At 55.4% G+C, this 21,820-nt stretch overlaps 5 protein-coding genes across 6 annotated transcripts in view; 4 read left to right on the plus strand and 1 right to left on the minus strand.

Annotated features, from left to right (window-relative positions):
- FLRT1 (fibronectin leucine rich transmembrane protein 1) overlaps nucleotides 1-5,599 on the plus strand; it is an 18,033-nt gene extending 12,434 nt beyond the window's left edge. The window contains exon 2 of the mRNA XM_069066221.1: nucleotides 2,562-5,599. Within this exon, the coding sequence (XP_068922322.1) occupies nucleotides 2,612-4,627 (2,016 nt within the window). The 5' untranslated portion in view covers nucleotides 2,562-2,611 and the 3' untranslated portion in view covers nucleotides 4,628-5,599. The remainder of the gene's footprint in view (nucleotides 1-2,561) is intronic.
- The window catches only part of MACROD1 (mono-ADP ribosylhydrolase 1), a 195,337-nt gene that overhangs the window by 145,162 nt on the left and 28,355 nt on the right, over nucleotides 1-21,820 (minus strand). The window lies entirely within an intron of this gene.
- Nucleotides 1-21,820, plus strand: part of FKBP2 (FKBP prolyl isomerase 2) — a 151,698-nt gene that overhangs the window by 53,327 nt on the left and 76,551 nt on the right. The gene's annotated exons all lie outside the window — the stretch shown is intronic.
- Nucleotides 1-21,820, plus strand: part of DNAJC4 (DnaJ heat shock protein family (Hsp40) member C4) — a 142,524-nt gene that overhangs the window by 53,327 nt on the left and 67,377 nt on the right. The window lies entirely within an intron of this gene.
- Nucleotides 1-21,820, plus strand: part of STIP1 (stress induced phosphoprotein 1) — a 119,039-nt gene that overhangs the window by 53,327 nt on the left and 43,892 nt on the right. The gene's annotated exons all lie outside the window — the stretch shown is intronic.

Consider the following 21,820-nt stretch of genomic DNA (forward strand, 5'->3'; position numbering starts at 1 on the left):
AGGAAGGAAGGAAGGAAGGAAGGAAGGAAGGAAGGAAGGAAGGAAGGAAGGAAGGAAAGTCAGTCTTTCTTCTGTGCTGGGCACTGGGAATATAAGGAGAAAAGCCTTCCTGCCCTCAAGGAGCTTACAATCTAATAGGTACAAACAACACAGACAGGGGAATGGTAATCAGAGAAGGAAAATTACCAAGATGGAGAGTGGAGCCATTGCATAGAACCCTGACACATCCCACATCCTCTACGTCTGCCTCTGTGTCCCATTATCTGTCTCTGGGACTCTGCTTGGTCAGTGCCTAGAAGGTGAGTTCGGCTCTCTTAAAAATCTTGTTTTTCTTGGTGTACACTGATTTCCTGGTTCTGCTTTCCTTGCTCTGCATCAGTTCATCCAATTCTTCTCAGGCTTCCCTGATCTCCTCACATTCATCTTTCCTTCTAGTACAATAATATCCTGTTTTATTCACAAACCTGTTTGTTCAGTCGCCCCCATTGTGTTTCCATGATTCTGCCACCACAGAAAGTGCTGCTATGGACACTGTGGTATCTATGGAACCCTTCCCTCCCCCTGAGACTTCCCTGGGGGTCTTGCCTGGAAACACCACAGCTGGTCAAAGAATTAAACAGTTTAGTGCCTTTTCTATGAGACAGATCACTGTACAGATGTAGAAAAAATGCTTCCCTTCACCAAGTCTTCTTGCACACGTAACACCCGAGGGACACCTGGGGCATTTCATGTAACTCTCCTGGGCAACTCCCTGCGAGGAGGGTGTTGACACCATGTGCCACCTCCCATCTTCGGAGGCGTGCAGTTGCATCATGTGACTGACGTAACCTCCGCCGTTCACACGGCAGGTCTACTCCATGAGGCCCAGCGATCACCCATGGCCAGCAAGCTCCAGTGCTCCAGACCCGCGAGGCAGCCCTTGAGCCGATGGTGAAGCCCGTGTGAAGGACAAACGCCACACCGTCTGCCTGAGCCATGAGATCGTATTAACCAAGTGACCAATGCTTACTGCCCTCTGCGTGCACGGCAACACTCTCCAGTCTCTTCTTTACCTTCCCAGGCATCAGTCAGATTTCTTTATGTCTGGAGAGCCAACACCATTACAAAGTCCCACCAAGACTTGGACTCTGCTGTTTTATCCCTCATTTTAACCACTCACTGTCCAGGATGCACCCCGAAGCACCCACTGCATACCCCGGATGGTGCTGGTGCCTGAGCAAGGCATGAAAGTCAGAGGAGATACAGTCACACCCCCTTGGGCCCTGCTCTCTAGAAGGGGGAAAGATGCAAACAGGGAAACATCTACCCACAGAAACGTGCCAAGCAAAATGGCCCAGGATGTCTGGAAGGAGGAGATCAGGAAAGTCCCCAAGGAGGAAGATGGGGGGCCCCACCTGATGCAAGGAATACAACTTGAGCACAGATACAAGGCAGGAAGTGCCAGGCACGCTTGAAGAAGGGGTAGCCCAATGTGGATGGAACACCGAGTTTGTGGAGGGTAATTACAGAAGATAGAATTGTAAAGAAAGAACAGCCTCCATATGTAAGAGGCCAGGAAAAGGCCTAGGACACTTACTCAAGAAGCAATAGGGAGCCACCAGAGACATTAGGGGAGAAGAGGGGCGTGACAAGGTGGGTGTATAAGGAGGATCATCCTGACAACATGGGGATGCAAGGGCGGGCATGGGACAAGGAACAGAGTCTCCCAACCCTCCAGGCTGGAGGCACCCCATCCTCACCCACGTCCTCGCTGTGTGTCCTCCCCCACACCAAGCAGAGGAGTCACACATGGACGCACTAAATGGACAGAGAGCAGGATGAGGGCAAAGGGCAGAGTCCCAGAGACAGTCCTTGTCTCCCCTGTCAGCCTGGGACCCCCGAGGGCACAGAGCAGGGTCTGACCTTTCTCTGGGGCCCTAGCTTCTAGCACAACGCCGGCCCATAGGAGGTGCTTAACAAAAACTCTAGTTCAATGTTCTCATTTTAGAGACAAAGGAACTGAGGCCTGGAGGTGGGAAAAAGATGTTCCTGACGTCACACAGGTCACTTAACAGTGGCAGAGTTAGGAGCCAAACCCAGAGCCCATGATGTCAAAGGCTGGGCTCTTTTCATCATGGCACCCTGCCCCTCGAAGGAAAGGAGAGGAGAGAAAGCAGAGGGGAATGGGAGAGAAGGAAAACAAGGGGGAAAGGGAAGATGAAGGCAAAGCAAAGCAATGGAAGAGGATGTCAGAGAGGGAGGGAGAGAGAAAGGGAGGAAAGGAAAGAAAAGAGTGAAGAAGAGAGGCAAGAAGGAAGGCAGACAGGAAGGAAGGAAGGAGTGGAAGGAAAAGAAGGAAAGAAGAAAGGAAGGGAGGGAGAGAGGAAGAAAGGCTAGATACTTTCCCCATGATTTCCTCCCGTAAGGCCCCCACTACAGGATTCTCTCACATGCACGACGGTGTGAGCTGGGCTCCACTGTCCCATGGGTGACAGGAGCCTGGTGTCCCGGGTGCTGGCCGTGATGGCATCCCTGAGGCTCGCTATCTGACTCTCACTGCCCTCTTTATGTGCTCCCTGCAGGTGTCGAGGACGTGAGCTGGGTGGGCCCCCGGCTCTCCACCCCGTGAACCATGGTGACAGCCCACTCTGCTGCAGCGGCTGCAGCGGCCACCACCACCACCATCACAACCACCGTGGTCATGACCACGGCCACCATCGACTTGCGGGACTGGCTGTTCCTGTGCTACGGGCTGATCGCCTTCCTGACGGAGGTCATCGACAGCACGACCTGCCCCTCCGTGTGCCGCTGCGACAACGGCTTCATCTACTGCAACGACCGGGGCCTGACCTCGGTCCCGGCCGACATCCCGGATGACGCCACCACCCTTTACCTGCAGAACAACCAGATCAATAACGCGGGCATCCCCCAGGACCTGAAGAGCAAGGTCAACGTGCAGGTCATCTACCTGTACGAGAACGACCTGGACGAGTTCCCCGTCAACCTCCCGCGCTCCCTGCGCGAGCTCCACCTGCAAGACAACAACGTCCGCACCATCGCCCGGGACTCGCTGGCCCGCATCCCCCTGCTGGAGAAGCTGCACCTGGACGACAACTCCGTGTCCACTGTGAGCATCGAGGACGACGCCTTCGCAGACAGCAGGCAGCTGAAGCTGCTCTTCCTGTCCCGCAACCACCTGAGCAGCATCCCGTCGGGCCTGCCACGCACGCTGGAAGAGCTGCGTCTGGACGACAACCGCATCTCCACCATCCCGCTGCACGCCTTCAAGGGCCTCACCAGCCTGCGGCGGCTGGTGCTGGACGGCAACCTGCTGGCCAACCAGCGCATCGCGGACGACACCTTCAGCCGGCTGCAGAATCTCACGGAGCTGTCTCTGGTGCGCAACTCGCTGGCCGCCCCGCCCCTGAACCTGCCCAGCGCCCACCTGCAGAAGCTCTACCTGCAGGACAACGCCATCAGCCACATCCCCTCCAACACGCTGGCCAGGATGCGCGAGCTGGAGAGGCTCGACCTGTCTAACAACAACCTCACCTCCCTGCCGCGAGGCCTCTTTGACGACCTGGACAGCCTCAGCCAGCTGCTGCTCAGGAACAACCCCTGGTTCTGCGGCTGCAGCCTCCTGTGGCTCAGGGATTGGGTGAAGGCACGGGCCTCCGTGGTCAACGTGCGCGGGCTGATGTGCCAGGGCCCGGAGAAGGTGCGCGGCATGGCCATCAAGGACATCACCAGCGAGATGGACGAGTGCCTCGAAGCGGGCGCCCAGGGCAACGCCGCAGCCAAGACCACGGCCAGCACCCAGGCCGCCTCCACCACCCCACAGGGCTCGCTCTTCACCCTCAAGTCGAAGAGGCCCAGGATCCAGCTGCCCGACTCGAACATCGACTACCCCGTGGCCACCGGGGACGGCACCAAGGCCCTGGTCATCCACGTGAAGCCACTGACCGCAGACAGCATCCGCATCACCTGGAAGGCCATGCTGCCAGCCACCTCCTTCCGCCTCAGCTGGCTGCGCCTTGGACACAGCCCCGCGGTGGGCTCCATCACAGAAACCCTAGTGCAAGGCGACAAGACGGAGTACCTCCTGACGGCCCTCGAGCCCAAGTCCACCTACATCATCTGCATGGTCACCATGGAGACCGGGAACACTTATGTGGCCGACGAAACGCCGGTGTGCGCCAAGGCGGAGACGGCCGACAGCTACGGGCCGACCACCACACTCAACCGAGAGCAGAACGTGGACTCCATGGCGGGCCTGCCTCTGGCAGGCATCATTGGGGGCGCCATTGCTCTCGTCTTCCTCTTCCTGGTCCTCGGGGCCATCTGCTGGTACGTCCACCGGGCTGGGGAGCTGCTGACCCGCCAGAGGGCCTACAACCGCAGCAGCCGCAAGAAGGACGACTACATGGAGTCGGGCACCAAGAAAGATAACTCCATCCTGGAGATCCGGGGGCCTGGCCTCCAGATGCTGCCTATCAACCCGCACCGGGCCAAGGAGGAGTATGTGATACACACCATCTTCCCCTCCAACGGCACCAGCCTCTACAAGAGCACGCACACCATCGGCTATGGCACCACCCGCGGCTACAGAGACGGCGGCATCCCAGACATAGACTACTCCTACACATGATGCAGCCGCCCTCTGCCCCTCCCCGGACCCGGCCGCCCTCTGCCCTCATGCCCCCGGCTCCACGCCCATGCTTCTGCCCATCTCCTCCCCGTGTGGAAACGCCGCTTCCCACACGATTGGCTACTGTCGAAGAAAGAGACCCTACCTACGCCACAGAAACTATTTTCAAGCCAGAGACAAGGGGAGGGGTAAATATTTTATAAAAAACAACAATGGAAAATTTTGTTTGTTTGTTTGTTTTTAAAGAAAATAATAGGCAAGGAAGGGAAACTGAGGTCGGATACCGTAATTTATACAAAAAATGCCAGATGGGGGGAAGGGTGGCACAGGGAGGGAGACCAGGAAAGACCTAAAAATAAAAAGGAAGAAATGTTCTTTTGGGGAACTGGGAAGATACTACCTGTACAATCATCTGTGTCAATCTCGTGTTTTGTTCGGGGGCAGAGATACAAAAGAACTGTCAAGTGACAAGCAAACAGGCTTTAAAAATGGAAGAAAAACCCCCACAGAAGCCCGCATCAGAGCGTCTCTTCTCAGGCTGCTAACTGTTGGCATTCGGGAGGCTTCTCAAGCTTCCTACAAAGGAGAAAAGGGGATGGCGAGGGGGGATGCCGTCCCCACAAAACCTCTCTCCTACCATAATCGCTTTCTTGACGGGTCTGCAGAAAGACTGCCTGGCTTCCCCACATTAGCCGAACAATTTGTAGCTGATTAAAGAAAGACTTGTTTTCTATGTTGAAACCTGATTTGGTCCGTGCCCCGTGCTCAGTGAACGGCAGGACTAGCTTCCTGGCCCATTCGTATACGTATGTATCTGTGCGCACCCGTAGCCCGATGCCAGGTAGAGGGACCGGGCTGGCAGTGGAGACGCTATTTATAGGGCTGTTCTTGGGTTAGAAACAGGAGCATCCTCCCATCTGCCCGCCCACCCAACAGAGGCTCTTGTCTTCGGGGAAGCAGCTACGCTGACAAAATGTGGTAGGAGTTGGGGGGCTGGGGGAGGGCTGGGGGGAGAAAAAAGGATTCCAACTGCAAAGGCAGGGAGGTGGAAAAACGGGAGCAGGGGGTTCAGGGAGGGCAGAAGGGGGCACCTTCGGGTTTCTACCATGGCTCAGGCTCCATCGGGCGCTTTCTGCATGAGGCCATCCTCTCCTGTGCGGTGGTACGATTTCCCTGGGACTCCCAGGGTCCCTACCCTCTGCTCGACCCAACCACAAGTCAAATGCGCCCGCGGCAAGGTCGAGCATCTTTTACCCACAATGTTCTCTGTTCCGCGCCAGGGAACCACTCAGCTTTTCAAAAGGCAGAATCGGCACGTGAAGGTTTCTTGCTGCCCAAGAGTAGGCTGAGAAAGATCAAAATTTCTCAGGAAAACCCTGGGAGAAAAACAAGCGCAGAGAAGGTGAGGAGACCTCGCTCGGCTGCCTGTGTCCTGATCCTCTGGTCTAGCCGAGAGCTGCTTGCTCCCTTTCTAAAATACAAACCCCAGCCTTCTACAAGTATGTGCTCCCAACTCCGGAAGGCGCTAAGCTTTCTGTTCCTGGCTCTGGCGTGAATGTCAGCACCACCGGTCAGCGGGTGGTGTAACCGCTGGAGAAATAAACGAGGGGGACTCCGGAGAGATGAGCAGGAAGGACGCTCTGGGGCGTCCTCTCTCACTTCCCCTGACGCCTGCGCCAGCCCACAACACAACTGCCATTGTGCCCCTGCCCTTCCCCACGACCAAGAGAGGAACCGCCACTCTGAGGACAAGGACCTGGGGCCGGAGCACCCCCGGGGGCTCCCCTAAGGCACAAAACCCAGGGGGTCTCCCGGATTCTGCCTGTGAAGAGAAAGCAGGACCCTCAGAAGAGGGAGGAGAGAGACCCGAGCTGACGGGTCCTTCCCTGGCGCCCATGCCAGCTCTCTTCCCAGACAAAGCGCCGAAAGAGCTCGGCCCCCCCCCCCATCACCACCCCCTTCCCATTTAAATGGAAATAGCAATGAGGTGGCGAGAGAAAATAGAAAAGCCTTAATTTCACAGTTGTGAATAAGCCAGACTCCATCCCCATCCACACTCGCTCTCCTCTCTCTCTCTGTCTCTGTCTCTCTCCCTCTCTCTGTCTCTCTCTCCCGTCTCTCTCTCTCTGTCTGTCTCTCTCTGTCTCTCCCTTCTCTTTCTGTCTGTCTCTCACTCTCTCTCTCTGTCTCTCTCCACTTTCTCTCCTCACTCTCTTTCTCTCTGTCTCTGCCTCTCTCTCTGTCTCTGTCAGTGGGGACATGCTCCTATTTGGGGGGGGGGTCTAAAATTGCCAAGGTCCCTTGGCCCCTGGGGACAGCAGGACTTGGATGTGCAGCCATCCCTGTGTGCTAAGGAGAGGAGGCCAGGCTGGTCCATCCGTGAAGGTCAGAGGGCAGAGAAGCTGGACATCAGTGCAGGCCCCAGCACTGCTTTTACAAACTGGGTCCCTCAACTCCCCCCACTCCCCAAAGGGACCTCTCTTTGCAGGACTTTGGGAGGAGTCAGGGTCAAAAAGTGCCCCCTGAACAGGGGCAGCTCCATGCCCCCGAGCCCTTTCTGAAGCCGTCTGGGCTCCTGGGCATCAACAAGGCTTTCTGCCCTCACCTTTGCCCACCCCACCAGGCCAGATGCTGCCCTTGGAGTCAGGTAACACCCTCAGGGAGAGGCCAGTCAGGGCTATCTGCAGGGATCTGGGACCCAAGGGCGTGAGCCTGGGCAAGTCACTTCTCTCTGGGCCTCAGTGCCTTCACCAGTCTGTGCAAAGGGCCGTCACCCAGAGGGCGGAACCCGGAGCTGTGAGGCTCCAATTCGGACTCCGTGCCAGGGAAAATTTCCTAACCATTGCAACTGTGACTGGACCAGAGTGAGCCACCTCAGGGAGGTAGTGAGTGGCCTGTCACTGGAAGTATTCAAGCAAAGGAGGGATGACCATTTGTTGAAGGTGTCGTAGAAGGAATTCTGGCTCAGCATGGGGGAGACAAGAGGTCCTTGAAGTCCCTTACAGCCCTGAAATTTTATGAAATAGTAAGAGTCTCTATGGCATTTTAAGGTTAACAAAGACACTTGGTCAGGTCGATGCCACTTCCATGCCCATTTTACAGATGAGGAAACTGAGGTTACTTTGAAGGGACACGGCCCAGTGACAGGACAGGCCATGTGGGAGGTGAGACCTGAACCCAGGACTCCCTGCCTTCCGGTCTGGCGCTCTGCCCAGCCCACCTCGGGGTCGGGCCAGGGCTCTCCTTCTGACGTCCCCTGCCTCCCTCTCACTGGTCAGCCAGAAGGAGACTGGAGTCAGGGGCTGCGCTCCAACCTGACTATTCCGCTTCCCAGGGCTGGCCCCTAGCTCCTCTGGGGCCACACTGCCCCACCTGTAAATGAGGGCAATACCACCTGCCTCCTTCCCTCCCTCCCACGCCAGGAGGGAAGAAGGAAAAGCATGCAGGAAATCCAGGCCATGGTGCAGGGACTTTCCACACCAGGAGCGCTCTGGGAAGACACCCGGAGGGCTCCAGGTGGTGGGTGTCCCTCCTCCGACCTCAAGGGGATCCCCCGGGGACCTTTAACATCCGTGGGGCTCCCCTGCCCCGGCCTGACCACTCACAGATGTTCTCCCAGCCCTCCTCCTCCCACCCCAAAGGTCCCCCACCTCCAAAATCCCCTGACTCTCCGACAACCTTCCAGCCCCTCGAGAATCCACTTCCTGCCCACTTTATTAAGAGGAGGGAGGGGAAAGGCCTATGGAATTACAGAGTCTGGGTTCAAATCCTGCCCTGGTCACCTGCCTGCTGGCACTACCTACCCACACCCCTTGGGCCTCAGCTTCCATCATCTGCACAATGAGAGGGTGGGACTAAGTGATCTCGAGGGTCCCTTTCCACTGTGAATCCTATACCTGTGATTGTGACCTGGGTTCAAATCTGGGTTCTCCTTACTGGCTGTGAAACCTCGGGAAAATGGCTTTCCCTCTCTGTTCCCCACTGTTCTACAACACAAGAGATGCTCTCACTGGGGGGTGTCAAAGACCCAGCTGATCCCACAAGTGGAAGGGCCATGGGGAGGACATCCTGTTCAGTCACACCTGACTCTCCATGACCCTGTTGGGGGTTTTCTTGGCAGAGATATTGGAGGGGTTGGCCATTTCCTTCTACAGATGGGGAAACTGAGGCAGCCAGGGTGAAGTGACTTGCCCAGGGTCACCCAGCTAGTAAAGGTCCAAGGCCACATTTGAACTCGGATCTTCCTGACTCCAGGCCAGACTCTATCCATTACAGTACCACCTAGTTGTCCAGAAGGACATCCTGCCCAGCCTCAAAGATCTCTGGCAGAGACACCACCTTCAATCAATTAGTAAGCATTTATGAAAAGCCTAGCACACCTCAGACACTGTGCTGAGCCAGGGCCAACTCTGGAATTCTTAATCCAGCCTCTTCATTTTGCAAATCAATCAATCAGCCAACCAACAAGCATTGATTAAATGCCTACTGAGTGCAGGCACGGTGTTAAGTGCCAGAGAACTAGAGCTTGGAGGAAACCTAAGGATCTCTGCATCTTCCTCATGTTCCAGATCAGCAAATAAGCATTTATTAAATGCCTACTGCATACCAGGGGCCAGTGAGCTAAGAGCTCAGAGGAGATTTAGGGATCTCTAGTCCAATGTCTTCATTTTACAGATCAATCAATGAGCAGACACCACACTAGGTCCTGGGACAGACAGAACGGAGCTGGCCCCTGCCTTTGTGACATCGGCCCGCTCTGCGGAGGGGATGCCAAGAGTCTCTGCCCCAGGAGATGCCCTCCCTGGCCACACCCGGACCCGACGCCCCGCACAGCGACCCCACCCTCGGCCCAAGGAGGCGACCTCCCTGATGACCCAGCATCTGTCCCATTTTAGACGGGGCTTAAAAACAACCACCCAAAAGAAAAGCCACCTTTTTTTCTGGTTAAGTGGCTGAGCCTTGGTGGTAATTAGCCGCAGTGATTAGAACCTCCTTTCTATTACATTGCAATTTTCCTTTAAATTTTTTCTAGGAAAAAAAAAGCCCCTGCCCAGGGAAGCAAAGAAAGGAGGCCCCAGAAGCAGCCGCTTCATTTGCATCCGAGAACGAGGCCTCTGGTGCGCCATTGCTCAGGAGAGGGGGCCCAACGTATGGAATGCTTAAGAGATTACTAAGAATAAAATCTATTAATTAGTCATACTCCATTCTGCAGACATGATGTGCATCAAAAGACTCTTTTCTTCCCTTTTTTTTCTGCCTCTACCCACAGGCTGCCGCCTCCATCTTCTGGTCTAAATTGGCTGCTGCTGCCTGCCAGGCTCCATGTCAGAACAGGGGGGCTGGGGCCAGGATTTGGGCCCCGGCCAGAGGGTCCCTGGAGGTCATCTGCTCATCTCTTTCCTCAGGCCTGCTGACAGGGCGGCGAGGTTCAGGCCTCAGAAGAGCCCCCAGACACACAGACCCTTGGGCCTGAGTCTCTCCTCCCCCAGCAAGGCTGGCCCTTTAGATCCCAGCTTCTCAACCCAGGGTCCAAGAACCCCTGACTGTGGAGATATCACAGAATCTGGGAACTTGGAACAGAAATTAGACCCTTTTTTCAATAATCTATAACTGAAATTTAGCATCTCCTCCAAATACTTAAAAACCCTTCTTCTGAGGAAGTGCCTAAGCTTCACCAGACAGCTGCCAACAGGGTCCAGGAGACAAGAAAGGCTAAGACAGGCAGGCCCCCGGGAGAGGATACAGGAGACAAAAGGCAGCGAGAGTACCGTCCTTTTCCATCTGATGCCTGGCCTACCCGCAGCCCAAATTGTATTCCATTTGATTTTTAAGGGTAAGAAAACATAAGAATGGGCTGATGCTTATAGGAAAAGGGGGAGCCCCAGTGAGGTTTTAGCATCATACATGGTGAAGGGAGGGAGGAGAGATGCTGGATGCCAAAAGGTGCTGCAAAAATGCCGGAGGAAGCGGCCACTGGCCTGTGCCCACTCAGCACAGCCCTTCCCGGAATTCTAAATAACTTCCCACCACCACTGACCCCTCCCAGATGTGGTGCCCCAGCAAGCATCCTTCTAGGGCTTCGGACATCCTGGTCACCAAGTGGGGCTCTGCTTCCGAAGGATGCCGCCAGGCAGTGTTCAGAGAGGTGAGCTGACAGAGTCAGACCTCGGCGGGGTCCTGGGCCTCTGCCTAATGGGAGGCCAGATGAGATAAGCACAGAAAGTTCTGCGCTTCCGGCATCCTGGTCCAGAGGACAGGGGCAATCCTACCGGGATGTGACTTCCACATTTGTGAGACATGTTTCTACCATCTCCTCCCAACCAGCCAGGATCACAGTGAGGAAACTGAGGCCCACAGCGGGGCCCTGGCCTGCCCAGGAAGCATGGGAGCCTATATTCGAACCCAAGCCCATTTCTCTTCGACAGTCAGAAGGTGTGGGTCCCACTCACCGTCCACTCAGGTGGAGGAAGCTAAGGCCGAAAGCAGGGAAAGGAGAGTTCCTATGGCCATGGCGACGAGGAGCAGCTCCCACCCCAGATACACCTTAGGCAGGTGCCAGGAAGAGCCGAGCTGGCCTAGCCTTCCCTTCCACAATGGCAGAAGTGTAATGGCTGCTTCCTTTCCCACTCTGCAGCTCCCAGACAGACCAGCATCATTAAGCATGTCCTCCAGGCCAGGCTGCCCCCCAGCCCACCCTCGCCCTCCAGAAGCTCACGGTCATGCGCCCTCTCTGCCCAGCCATCCCCCTGCAGCAGGAGGAGAGGGAAAGGCCAAAGCTGGGCAGGAAGAAGAGAACAGAAAACTCAGGTCCCCATGCAAAGACCCAGGAAGAAACCTTCTCTGTGCCCTGCAGGGAAGACTCTGGCCCCTCTGGCTGAAGCTGCTAGTCCCCCTAGGTCTGGAGTCGAGTCTCTAGGACTGGTGGCCGCCCGGCCACCCAGGACTCCATGCAGGCCCCAGATCTGGGCAGCAGGCCTCACATTCTTTGGGGAAGAAAGTCCTTATCAGGGCTAGTGTCCTTCTGGTGAACATGGGCCCACAGGCCAGATGCCCAGCCTGCAAGACCAGGGCAGAGTTGGTTCATTTGTTGTTGGGGGGCGGGCAGCAGTGCAGGGAGGGTGTCCTTGGCTTCTCTGTGAGGGGAGAGGCTTGGAAATGCAAATCGTTATCTTTTACAACCCAGAGAGTCTTTAGCCATTGGGGAAGCATGGTACTAGGCTGAGCGGCAGAGGACCCAAATTCAAATCCTGACTATGCCATTTACCCCTTCTGTGACCATGGGCAAATCAAGTCCAATGGACCTCAATCTCCTCATCTGTAAGATGGGGAATCAGACCAGACAATCTCCAAAGTCCCTTCTGGTTCAATTCTGCACTCAAGTCGGGTGTCATTCAACCCCATGAAGGGGAAAGGTGAGGGGGATTTAATTTGCTGCCAACAGCAACCTTCCAAGGCCAGCTGGGAGAGGCCTCCTAAAGCCCTTCGGCCTGAGCTGCCTAGGGAGAGCGCTTATGTCAGGTCCTGCCAGGGCAAGCCAGGCAGGGGGCCCGCTCCCTGCTGGCAGTGGAAGGGTGGGCTGCTCCCAATCTCTCCCTGTCCGTGCACACATAAGGGCTTGAGCTCTGCAACAGCTTGTGCCTTTTCCAGAGGCTGCTGGCACAGGAAGGCTGGCCTCAGGACTTAGGGTCACCATTTCATCTTGGAAGATGCCATTTCCACAGAGAAATGGAACAGAGGGTCCTCAGCCCCAGGGGTCCCCAATGGAGTCCGGTCTGCTTAGGAGAGAAGGCCCTGGGGCCTCTCTCTGGGTTAGCTTTGGTCTCAAGCCCTTGGTGGATGCCAGCCCTCCCCAGCACGAATGGGAAAAGGCTCCAAGGCTCCCATTCTATTGGGGGGGGGGCTTGGCATGGGGAAAAACCAAAGGGGAGGAAAGAGAAACTGAGGCTCTCCCAACAAGCAGCCAAAGGGCCTGGTCCAAGGAATGACTCAGGGACCTGGGAACTGCTGGGCCCCCTGCTCTAAACACCCACCACCAATTTCCATTGGCCTCCAAAGGCTGGAGACCCCTTTACATAAACACCTTAGCTCGTCTGTGGCTCTCATCACAACCCCATACCTAATTTACTTATTCTCCCCATTGTACAAGGAAGGGAATACACAGCTAAGTGCCTTTTATGTACCAGGCACTGCACTAAGTACTCTAGAAAGCATCCCATTAGATCCTCACCACACCCTGGGAGGGAAGAAATGAGGGCGTAGACCCCTGGGGAGCAGTGACTTGCCCAAGGTCACACGGCCAAATATCAGGTAAGATCTGAGCCCAATTCTCTCCTGATCCCAAGTCCCACCCCCTCCTGAAATAGAAGGGAATTTCCCTGGCACTAAATCAGGGACCCCCTCATCCTTAAAAATATGCTGCCCCTGGGTGGCTACATGGTGCAGTAAATAGAGCACTGGCCCTGTAGTCAGGAGGAACTAAATTCAAATCTGGCCTCAGATGCTTAACATAAAACTAGCTGTGTGACCTTGGGCAAGTCACTTAACCCCAATTGCCCTGCCTTCCCCCCTACAAAAAGCAAAAAGAGAAGAAAAATATGCTGCCCCTAGGCTCACACATCCACTTTCAAAGGCTCACTGCTGTCCCAACGAGGAGCTTCTAAAAAAGTCCAAAAGCCAGCAGCCCACGGGTACCAGGGACATCTATGCAAGCCACCGGTGGGGGCTCAGAAAAGGACCAGGGCAGAAATGAAGCTTGCCTGAGAAGGGCCGAGATGAGGACAGTCAGCTGCCTCCTCCAGGACTGAGCAGGCCAGCACAGCACATGGAGTCCCCAGAAAGACAGAAGGGCAGGCAGGGGGCACAGAACCCCACTCCCCACCACAGCAGAGACAATCTCAGGCTTTCCTTGGCTCACAAAAGCAGGGGCCCCTGAATCCAGCTGAGGAAAAAATGGTGCAGAGCAGTTTCTGGCCCAAGGCATCCCCGCACAGTAAAAAGAACGCTGAGTCTGAAGTCAGAAGATCTGGATACACAACCAGCTGTCTGTGTGACTTCACCTCACTGGGCCTCAGTTTCCCCATCTGTAAGATGAGGAGACTGACCCGGATGGTCTAAGGGCCCATCCAGCTTGTATCTATGCTCCTCTCAACACAACAATCACTTACTACCTACGGACCCTGTCCCTTCACCGCTTCATGCCTCAGTTTCCCCATTTGTAAAATGGGCTGGGGCCCTTTCCAGCTCTTGGTCTGGGGTCCCTCTCTCAAGCCAGTGACTCTCCCCAGTCAGATCCTGGCACCTACTCCTCCTCCTCCTTCTCTTCTCCAACACAGCACACTTCTAACTGGTCTGGTCCTTGGCTGCCTGGGGGCATTTTTATTCCTCCTGCATTTCTTTGAAATGTAGCATGTCTTTGGCTAAAATCTCCCATTTGCTTTAAAAAAAAAAATTCTCCTGGCTTTTTAAAAAAAAATTTATTGTGTGTCCTGGTTTCAGAAATTCAATTATCCCAAGGCCCATACTCAATCCCACCATCATGCCATAAATCTGCCTCAGAGTTGCCAAGAGGCCTCCTAAATTTCTCCTTTTCCAGGGGCAGCCAACAAGGACAGGTGGGAGGCCTGTCCATCCGTCCATCCTCGCTCCTTCCTTCCGTCCTTTGCAGACCCCGTCCATGGAGCCTCCCACCTGAACAGGGGCCCTGAAGGCTCAAGGTCTCCGAATCTTGTTCCAAATTCTCCTGCTGAGCCTATGGGTTCTTTGGACCTCAACGTCCCATCGGGCTCAGGGTTAGGATTCTGCCATCTCAAGCAGTACACAGGGCTCCCCAGACCCAGAAATCCAGGAGAAGCCCTTGCACTCAGCCTTGCTTACCCATCCTGCCCCCAACTTCCTAATGATATACATATATGTGTATATATGTATATGCGTATGTATAGATGTATACATAGACATATTTCAAATGAGTTAATATATGTAAAACATTCTGCAAATCTTAACACACTATATAAACGTCAGCTCTTGCTGCCATTATTTTCAAAGCTAGGCCACGGATGCATCTGATTTGGGGATTCTTTTAGGGCTAACATCTGGCACCACCAAGATACTTCCCCACTTTCTCCCTTCCTCCTGTGACACACCCATCTGTCCCCCAAACCTAGCCACCGTCTACACCTGAAAACCAGCTGGCTGCCTTGCAGGGGCCTGGGCAGAGAGGTCTTAGTTGCTGCCACTCCCTCGGGCCTCTTACAAGTCATCGGGGCCGGCTCTCACCATTCCTGGCTGTCCCGGGTCCTGACCCCAGACATCTGCCCTCAGAGGGGGCTGGTATCTCAGTAAGCACACCCACCTCGGTCACAGCCCATCCAGAAATGAGAAGTTCCGAGGGCTGCCCCGAGAACAGATGTCACAGGCAAGAAGGATTCAAACCCAAGTCTTGCTGATTCCAGGTCTAACCCTGCCTCCTGGAAGCCTCCTAAGTCCATCGGATGAAAAGGCTGCTCTTTCTCCCTAACAGTGCTTTTTCTCTAGAGCTATCGACAGTCATTTACCGAGAAGGGTGACTGAGCAGATCTCAGCCTGCTCCTCTGTGACTCAGTTTCCCCTGAGAGGAGAGGGTTGTGCCTGCCAGGTGGGTGAGGAGAACAGGTGTCAGCTGGATGCAAACAGCCCTGAAGAGGGGAGACCTCATAACTGATAAGTAGTAGCAGCTCTGATAAATACCCACTGGTTTTCCTGGAGCCTCTCTGCAGGGTTTGCCGTGGCTTCAGAGCCCACCCACCTGGGAAAGTTGATTAAGCTCATTCTCCTGGCAATTAAAAAGGGAAAAAGGCAACACCAAGCATGGAGAGAACCAGCAAGTGGACAGACCGACCAGCGGCCAGAGGGTCCTCCCTGGGACTGGCCAAAGCGGCCCAAGAGTCAGCGCTGACCTTTTGCTTCTCATCTCCAAAAAAAAGTGCTACTTTTGTGTGGGACAAATGAGAAGACCCCATCTTTGGCCATTCCCCTTCTGAACAGTCATCCATGCCAGCAAAAAGCCGGGACGCTCCCTTGGCCAGACACGCCTCTGGGGACCTGGCCCAGCCCAGCCCAGCTGCCCGGGCCTCTCACTCACAGCAAGTCTGCTCTGGGGGCTAGAAGCATCCCACAGCTATGGACACGGGGGCTCCTGCACCTATCTTGTGGGCAGAGAGGGCTAGAAATAGAGGTCAACAGGCATTTATGGGGAAGGTGGCATCAGACCTATTAAGTAATTACGTGCCTGAGTGTCTTTGCTGAAGAATGGGTTGGATGGATGGAGGAGAGAAAAAATCTGAGAGAAAGGGAGAGGGAGGGAGGAGGGGGGGGAGAGAGAGAGAGAGAGAGAGAGAGAGAGAGAGAGAGAGAGAGAGAGGAAGAGGAGAAAGGAGGGTAGAGAGGAGAGGAGCAAAGAGAAAATGAGGGAGGGAGAATGGGGAGGGGGAGAAGGGAAGAAAAGAGGGAGGGAAGTGGGGGAGGGAGAGGGGGGAGAGAGAATGAGAATGTTGGGAAGGCAACTGTGGTTGGGATTATAAACAGTCTCTTCTAGAAACATGGCCCCACTGCATGGCGTTCCCACTCTAATTGAGGCTCACTAATTATATAAATGTCAGAAGGGGGATGAACAGGGATGCGTAGCAATCAGAGGGGAGAAAATGAAATGAACCCCCAACCCCGCTCTGCAGGCCCTGCAGAGGGATGTGCCTCAGTCCCCGTTAGTCACATTTGGGGGCTTTGGAGAAGGCTGGACAGCCCCACCCTGGAACATCTCCAAAGGGGACAGATGCCCTTCTTGGAAGCCGGGCCAGCCACTCCCTTCCCTCTGCCCAGCCCCTCCTCATCCCCCCCCCATCCCTCTCTCTCTCTCCCCCATCTCTCATACATGGCTACAGTCACCGCAGCCCTTCCTTCTCTTCCACTCAGAAACCAGAGCAGGGGTCCCCAAGGGCAGCAGCCTGCAGACCCTCCCCAGCTGGGCAGCGAGAACAGGTGACATGCAGGGACGGGCCGGCCGGCCATGGACAGGGCTTTGGGCTGCCCCTCTTTTCTCCTATTTTGGATGGCAGACTCTTGCTGCTACGGTGTGGGCCTGGGCAGAGGCGTGTGTCCACAGAGCCTGCGGGCAGTGGCGTGATGGGGGCAGGATGATTTGTTTCTGCCCAGCCAGGGCCTCCATTCTCCACCTCCCTCCAACCTCTCCACCCAGAAAACGGGGGTTTTCAGAAAAGAGAGACCACAAGCCCTCAGAGGCCCCCACAAACCAAAGTGCCCGGCTGCCTGCCTTCAGGCCGCCTGCCCTCCAGCCGCCCGCCCTCCGGCTGCCTGCCCTCCAGCCTCCTTCTTTGTAGGTGCCTTGAAATTCTCACTGTTGAAACGAATGTGTTTAATCACTTTGTCCTTTTTTCATATAAAATGTACAAGTTACACATCCTCATCCTTTCTTGAAATAAATAGAAAGATTTAACTTTTAGTCGTCTCAAGCCAGTGTGTGCGGCCGTCTGCCCCAGGTTCTCTGGCCTCAGCCACGGCGTACTGCTTCTACTAGATGTCACCCCCAAAAGCAAGGCCTGAAATGAGGGGCTGGCTACAGGCTGTGCTGATGATGATGAGCTCCCCGTCACAGGCTGGATGACCACTGGTCAGGCTCCTCTTCTGGAGATGGCCACCGAGGCCCCCTCCTCCCAGAGACTCTGAGATGCTGAGATTTAAATATCCACCACCCACACTTGCTCCCCCACTTCCCTTCAGACGCTCATTCAGTCGATCAATAAGCAACTCACTCACGAGCATTTATGCATCACCTACAGAGGTGATGCCCACATGACAGGCTCACCTGGACGGCTTTAAGTCCTAGCTTAGGGTACAACAGGTTCTTTGTGATGTGGGCGTTTCTACCCAGGCAGCTCCCGCAGACATCAGAAAAAATCCCAGAGGTCGAGTCCAGCCCTCCCATTCTGCAGATGAGGAAACCAAGGGCTGGGAAACGCAGCCGGCAGGTGTCTGAGATGGGAGCAGCCAGGGCCCACCCATCACACCACACTCCTGCTGGCCTCACAAACCCTTTGCCCCCTCTCCCCCGATGGATTCTGGTCCCTCTAGTTCCAAAAACCCTTCGTGGAGAATCACCCCAAACCCTGGAGGCTTCCTCTCTGGACTCCAGGAAGAACTGGGCATTCAGGCCTCATCCTCCTCTGTCCAGCCAGTGCCTAGCCTCCTCTAGAGGACCCACTCCTCCCGCTCCCGGCTGACTGGGCCCAGGCTCTCAGAGGGGGGACGCCAATCCGACCCATCTGAACGGGCCCCAGCATTTCCCCAGAAACAGAGCCTCTGGGCTGCTCTGATTCCACTGGGGCGGTCCATCCATTAGCCCCTGCCCTGGCCATGTGACCGGGAGACCCCCTTTCTGGTCCTCCAGGGGCCAGATGAAGCCAGCTGGAGGCGTGCTTCTCTCCCCTCTGTAATTCTGATTCTTTGGGGCCTTGCACTGAGCTCCCTGAAGATTACAGCTCCACTTCACAGGAGGAAACTGAGGCCCACCCCCTTTCTTGTCTTTCCCACAAGACCAGAGGGGCTAAGCGAGCATCCGAGCCTCCCACAGCCGGTCAGTGTGACAGACAGCCACAGAGCCAGGGCCCCTTGTTAACGAGGACGGCTGGTGTTTCTACAGAATGGGGATGCTTTAGGATACAGTCTGTTAACCTGGTTTTCTTCATATTCTGATAACTGTTCACTTTGTGAACTGTCATCACTTAGCGTTTCACTGGATGGCTTTAAAACAAGGTGTTGAGAAGGAGGCCCATGGGCTTGGGGGCTCCGATGCAAAGGGGGTGAAGAACCCCGGCTCTGGGGGCAAAAGTCTGCAAAGCACCGGACGCAGATCATCTCATGGCCCTCACAACTACTCTTGAGATGGGCGTTATGGGCACCATTATCCCCACTGTACAGATGAGAAAACTGAGTGTCAGAGGGTGACTGACTAGCTACAGTATCAGATGTGAGAGGCAGCTGGGGGTGCCATAAGGGACAGAGCACCAGGCCTGAAGCCTCCTCTTTGTGAGTTCAAATTGGCCTCAGTCACTTACTACCTGTGTGACCCTGGGCAAGTCACTTCACCCTGTTTACCTCAGTTTCCTCCTCTGTAAAATGAGCTGGAGAAGGAAAGGGTGTACCACTCTGGTATCTTTGCTAAGAAGATTCCAAGAAAACTTGACTTCAAGCCTGTGGCTCTAGCCACTCTCCGGCACTTGTCATCTTACGAAACACCAATCAGTAAATCAGAGATGCTTACTAAGTGTGCATTCATTATGCTCCAAGGGTGCCAGGGATGGAAAGATAAAACCCACCCCCAAGGAGCTCTGGTCGATCAGGGAGACAGGACAGGGTGGACACGGGGCCAGCTGGCTGCAAAGACAGACAATTAGCAGGAGCCCTGGCTGATGCGAGAGGCAGGAGCGGGAGGGCAGAGAGAAGGGGAGCCTGGCTGTCCTGCCTGCGGGCCCCTCAGGCCCAACCCCCTTCCTCCCTCCAGAAAGTGCTTTCCAGCGCCTCTCCCAGCAGCCTCTGCGCTCACCTGTGCCTCTCACGGCCAGAACGAGGGGAGAAGAGACAAAACCTGCTCTTTCATCAGCCCCCAGTCGTTAATGCTAAATTTAACATAAAATAAGAGCTCATTGCTTTTGCATTAGATCTGATTTCATGTCTGGTTACAGGTTAATGGGTTTTTCCTTCTGCTCATATGAAACAGATATTTCTCAACCTGAAAATGATGCGATGACAGCTGGTCCCCGTCAAAGGCTGACGTGGAACGCTGATGCGGCAGGGCAGGGGAGGTCTGCAAGCGCCGGGCCCCGCTCCCCCCGTACCCCAGAGCACCACCCTGGGACTCCCAGAAGACACCAGGCTCCAAGGACGCAGAGAGCAGCGGCTGAGGCCCAACTGCAGACTGGCCTGTTCCAGCCCCTTCAGCAGGTTCCTGGGGCCTTCCCTGCTCTCACCCAGTGACCACTCCCATTCATCCCCTGTTTGGATCCAATGTCTCCCAACAAGGGCCCCTGGTCACAGAGGAGCTGCCTCCCAGAAAGCCACGGGCTCTGAGCTGCAGGAGAGTCATATCCAAGACCTGAGAACATAGAGGAGCTGGGAGGGGCCTTAGAATGGGGGATGTCAAGGTTGGGAGGGGCCTTAGAATGGGGGATGTCAGGGCTGGAAAGGGCCTTAGAACAGGGGATGTCAGGGCTAGGAGGGCATTAGAACAGATGAGGGATCCTGTCCTTAGAAACCATCTAGTCCAACTGTTTTTACAGAAGAAGAAACAGAGGCTCAGACCTACAAGGCCCTACACAGATGGGGTTTGTCATGCCACATCCCCTCTAGGGTTGCCAAAGGCCAAAGCTAGAACGTCCCCTAGCCCAGGGCATAGTGGCCCCCTCTCCCCCCAGGGTCACCTTGTCAGACTTTTACAGAGGTGATTTGTTTCATGTGATTTATTTTCTTTTTCCATCGACTTAGCTTCCTAACAGATCCATTCTATTTCCCCACCTAGAAAGCCATCCTTTACAAGGCTGAGGGGCAACCTGTCCTAGTGGAAAGAAAAACAGACTTGAGTTTTGGGAGAGCTGGGCTCACCTCCTGCCTTAGAAACTCACTGTGTGCTCTGAAATGGGCCATTTCTACCTCCCTGTGCCCTGAGGTCAGGGCCTCTCCCAGCTCTGGATGTGTGAGTCTCTGATCTTGGCTTTTTCTCAGCTCTAGGACCCTGAATGAGGCAGAACAGTAACTGGGCAAATGTTCACTGGGGAGCGAAACCACAGCCTGGGACAGCCTGGACCAGCATGGGGAATCCCTTAGCCCTGGCAGGGTCCAGGCCAGAGACAGGCAGGCCTGGGACAGCCACAATGCCCACAGGAAGGCACCGTCCACGTGCATTAAACTTTTCCCTTCTGAGGCAAGGGCCCAGCTGCCTAGCCCTGGCTAGACTGGGCCCAGGACATTCCAGGACTGGCCCAGCTCAAGCACACTTCTTGTTCTCATGCTTTCTTGAGCCCTCAAAAGAAAACAGACTCCCCCCAACCCAGGCCCACCCTTCTTCCCTCCTCCACACCCCACTTTGTCTCTCAGTTCCGAGGTGGCCACTCACCCTTAACACCAACACCCCTCTCGCGCCCTCCAGAGGCCGAGCAAATGGGCCCCCCGACTGCTGACAGTCCAAGGCCCCACGGTCCCCGCCATCTGCAAGACTGCCAAATGTAGGGAGGGATGAAATCAGACCTGCGGCCTGAGCAGGTGGGCTCCACACCGCCACCGCCCGCCTCAGAGACGAGCTCATTACAGGTGGCCTGCAACATTTCAGGTGGTAATTTACTGCAGCCCAGAATCCACCACCGCAGGTTTTTACCATTTTTTACCATTTTTATTTACGCCAGCCATGAAAGGGCCCAGATCTGCCCGCTCCAGGGAGAAGACAGGCCCAGCCACCGCCTACCACTCCCTGGCCCAGCAGCCTCCTGCGCTCCCCGAGGGAGGCCTGGCTTCGGGCCCAGCCCCTCCATGAGGGCTTCCTTGTTCCCATCACACGGGCGCACACATACATACATGTGTACACACGTACAAACACACTGATTCACATTAACACACTCACAGAAGGGTGAGGACACCAACCCCAACCACTGAGGTTTCAGGTTTTCAAGGCTCTTTGTGCATTTTCTCTCCCTGACTCCTCACAACTGCCCTAGGAGGTGAGGGCTGCCAGTGCCCCATCACAGAGATGAGGAGGCAGCAGCGCCACAGCCCAGATTCCAGCCCAGGCTTCCCAAGGCCAAGGCCAGAACCCTTATTCACGTGACTTCACAGGCTCCTGGAGAAACCTCAAGGCCACGAACTAGAGGGCAGCGAGGAAAGGGCCTGCAGGGGAAGAGGAGGCTGTTAGACCCCCTTCGGGGACCTCAGCCCCCCAACAGGAGAGATGCCCCACAACGGGAGAGCTGCCCCCAATGTAACAGCCCTCTAACCCATTACTGCCTAGGGAAGGTCTTGGATATGAAGAGGCCCAGGATGGGAAACAAAGGGCCAGCTGGGGCACCTTCCTGGGATCTACCAGGCTAAGCCGGGTGCCGGACTTCGTCCCCCAGGGCTTCCAAAAGAGGCCTCCCCTGCACTTGCTGTCTCTTCTCTCCC

Source organism: Petaurus breviceps, unplaced genomic scaffold, assembly GCF_028583685.1.
Source record: "Petaurus breviceps papuanus isolate PSGF00001 unplaced genomic scaffold, PetGlider_PUasm1.0 90721, whole genome shotgun sequence".
NCBI lineage: Eukaryota > Metazoa > Chordata > Mammalia > Diprotodontia > Petauridae > Petaurus > Petaurus breviceps.